The sequence below is a fragment of the Penaeus vannamei genome, chromosome 15, assembly GCF_042767895.1.
Source record: "Penaeus vannamei isolate JL-2024 chromosome 15, ASM4276789v1, whole genome shotgun sequence".
NCBI classification, from domain to species: domain Eukaryota; kingdom Metazoa; phylum Arthropoda; class Malacostraca; order Decapoda; family Penaeidae; genus Penaeus; species Penaeus vannamei.
In genome coordinates this window covers 13,556,177-13,558,676 of record NC_091563.1, presented here as the reverse complement: position 1 = coordinate 13,558,676, position 2,500 = coordinate 13,556,177, and the positions used below count along the sequence as shown (strand labels likewise).

Sequence of the window (2,500 nt, the reverse complement as noted above, 5' to 3'; positions counted from 1 at the left end):
CATCTTCTCGCCCGCCAGCGCCACCTGGTTCATGAAGCTCCACGCCTGCGGGGAGGGACACAACGCGGGACCGTCAGTTAGGCAATGGTGCATGCGGCGATCATGGCCACATGCAAGCTGTTAAACAGGCATCTAACTGAGAAAGAAACATGCACAGTTGTCATGGGGAGTCGGTAGCAAAGGGGAGCAATGAAGCGGGCTGACTGTGCGCACTAACTGTCTTCAGATCATTTGTCTTCATAAGACCGGCAAGGAAGCAATTTTATTTCTCGTTGGACGACCTATACTGAAATTGAATCGACAGATGGTAGAGCTTTTTTCATAAGTAAAAATGCTTACAGGCAAGAATCGGTGTTAGTACAGATTCTCACCGCCACAATAACTATGCAATTCACAAGAACGCACACTCACAGTAACTATGCCGTTGAAATTATGTACTACGGGGAGAGAAATGTGTTCAAAATATATTTCACACGCCGAGTGAAAAGGGTAAGTAAATATCAACTCATTTAAGTAAGACAAGGCCTGACACTTTGCACCTCTACTAAACTATAATAAGAATAAGCGACCTTGATTAGATCCTTAATCAATTATTAAAAAAAATCGCTGTCTCACAGAATCCAATAATATAATAGCCACAAGCCTGCTCTACAACTGGGATTTCTCGAATCTAATCACTTTACTCCTTCATACGGAACATAACCTTCCCGAACTCATGACATGTTCTTCACACCTAATTCACCACTGCAGGCGATAGAAAGAGCCTCACCTGATTGAAATTCTGGAACATGAACGTCCTTTTAATGGCGTCCCTGTTCTCCACTATCTGCCAGCCAGCGTCCAGGAGGGGCTTCAGCTGCACCGCACGTTCTGCTTCGCTCAGTTTGACGGCAGCCTGGAAGACGGGGAGGGAAGGGGGGGGGGTTACTCTTGAGTTGAAATTTTATGAACAGTAGGGGCGGCGCAAGCCATGCAACGGCGTTGCAACGGCGCCGCCTCATGGCTTGCACCTTATCGAATATGTGCAGTTAGGACGCACAGTTTTCCTCCAGCATCCAGCTTCAAATCAAGTCTAAATCAAAGATTATTTGCACACTGGAAGCAGGAGGGTTATTCAAATAGTCAACACGCCGTAGACATTGGTTTCACCCATCTAACGCTCCAAAAATTATGAAATATTTGATAAATCAGAATATGTGGTAATCTGATGAAAGGTCCTTTGATTATCGAATGTCTAAAGCTCCTCTTGGCGAACTGCTCGAAGTGATGAACTCTCACATCTCGAAGCAAAATGCACAAAGGCAATATTTCCAGAAAAATAATACACTGAGGGCAGTAAAATATATACTAAGACAGGATTTATACATACTGCATAAACAGCTATTTTGTACCGTAACGACAGTATATCAAAATCGTTTGTACGCGGTGCCAGGATGGATAGGAGTTGGTGATTACATAAAGGATAATGGTACACATGTGTACAGGAGACGGTCCCTGCATATGATGAGATTGTGCTTACAAATGATGAGATGGTCATCATTTTTTTTCTCTCTCGGATGCCTTGCCAGAATAAAAAGAGTCGGCAGTCTGAAATATGTTTTCTCGTCCTCAATGAGTTCTTTGCAATATGGAGGAAAGGAAATAAACTATCCCTGGTATTCCACCATTTCTCCTTCATCTTTACTATGAAGAGAGAAAATAACTGTATATGATTGATAAATTATACAATACTGCAAAATATAGTTCGCGAAATATTTAGAATATTAATACTAAGGGAATTGTACTTTGTTCTAACGAAATGAAGTGGTAACTCTGATTCAGACAATTATAAATAGATATGATGTAGGCAGGCAAACACAACTAACATTATTTTAAGGGCATATGCTCTGAATAGTTCCTAATAGTTCATATTTGTAAAATCTTAACCAAATTTAAATACATTCTCAAATAAATAAACATAGCTAGCTCTAAAGCAATATCTTTAAATTTTTGTTTTTCGTTACAGAATGTCTTCAGTATGAATTCTATAATAAGATCTACTGAAACAATAGCTAAAGAAACTTATCAAACCACTGGAGTCCCTTGCAAGAATTGAACTAATTGAGGAAATGAGGGTGGACATTGCCAATCAGTCTCATAGGAAAACAAACATTTCTAAGTGTTGATTTGGTAGATGCATGGATCTCCGAGCAGCAAGGTAAAAATATCTTTGATTACAGGAAACCTTTTTATGTGGTGCCTATGGCAGTTAATGCTAACCAACCCTTTTTGTGCAATTAATATAAATACTTATGGAAAGGTAGAGTTTTCTACAGTGTTTCAGGACAAGAAATCGAACGATTCTAGTGTTTCGGAACAGACACCTTTGTAAGAAATCGTACTCTAACACATTCAATCCACCACCTCCTCCTTGTCTGCCAAACACCAGTCCAAAACCCTACAGCCTTTTGTCGTGACCGGGGGAGAGACAATTAAATTTTCTACAAATCTTTTACAACCA

General features: G+C 40.2%; 1 protein-coding gene across 1 annotated transcript in view; it reads right to left on the bottom strand.

Annotated features, from left to right (window-relative positions):
• Pcd (pterin-4a-carbinolamine dehydratase) overlaps window positions 1-895 on the bottom strand; it is a gene marked incomplete at its 5' end in the record, with an annotated part of 1,198 nt that extends 303 nt beyond the window's left edge. Inside the window, 2 exon segments of the mRNA XM_027372663.2 lie at window positions 1-45; window positions 770-895. The exon segment at window positions 1-45 is cut by the window's left edge and continues 303 nt beyond it. Of these exon segments, the coding sequence (XP_027228464.1) occupies window positions 1-45; window positions 770-895 (171 nt within the window).
• Between the last annotated feature and the right edge of the window lie 1,605 nt (window positions 896-2,500).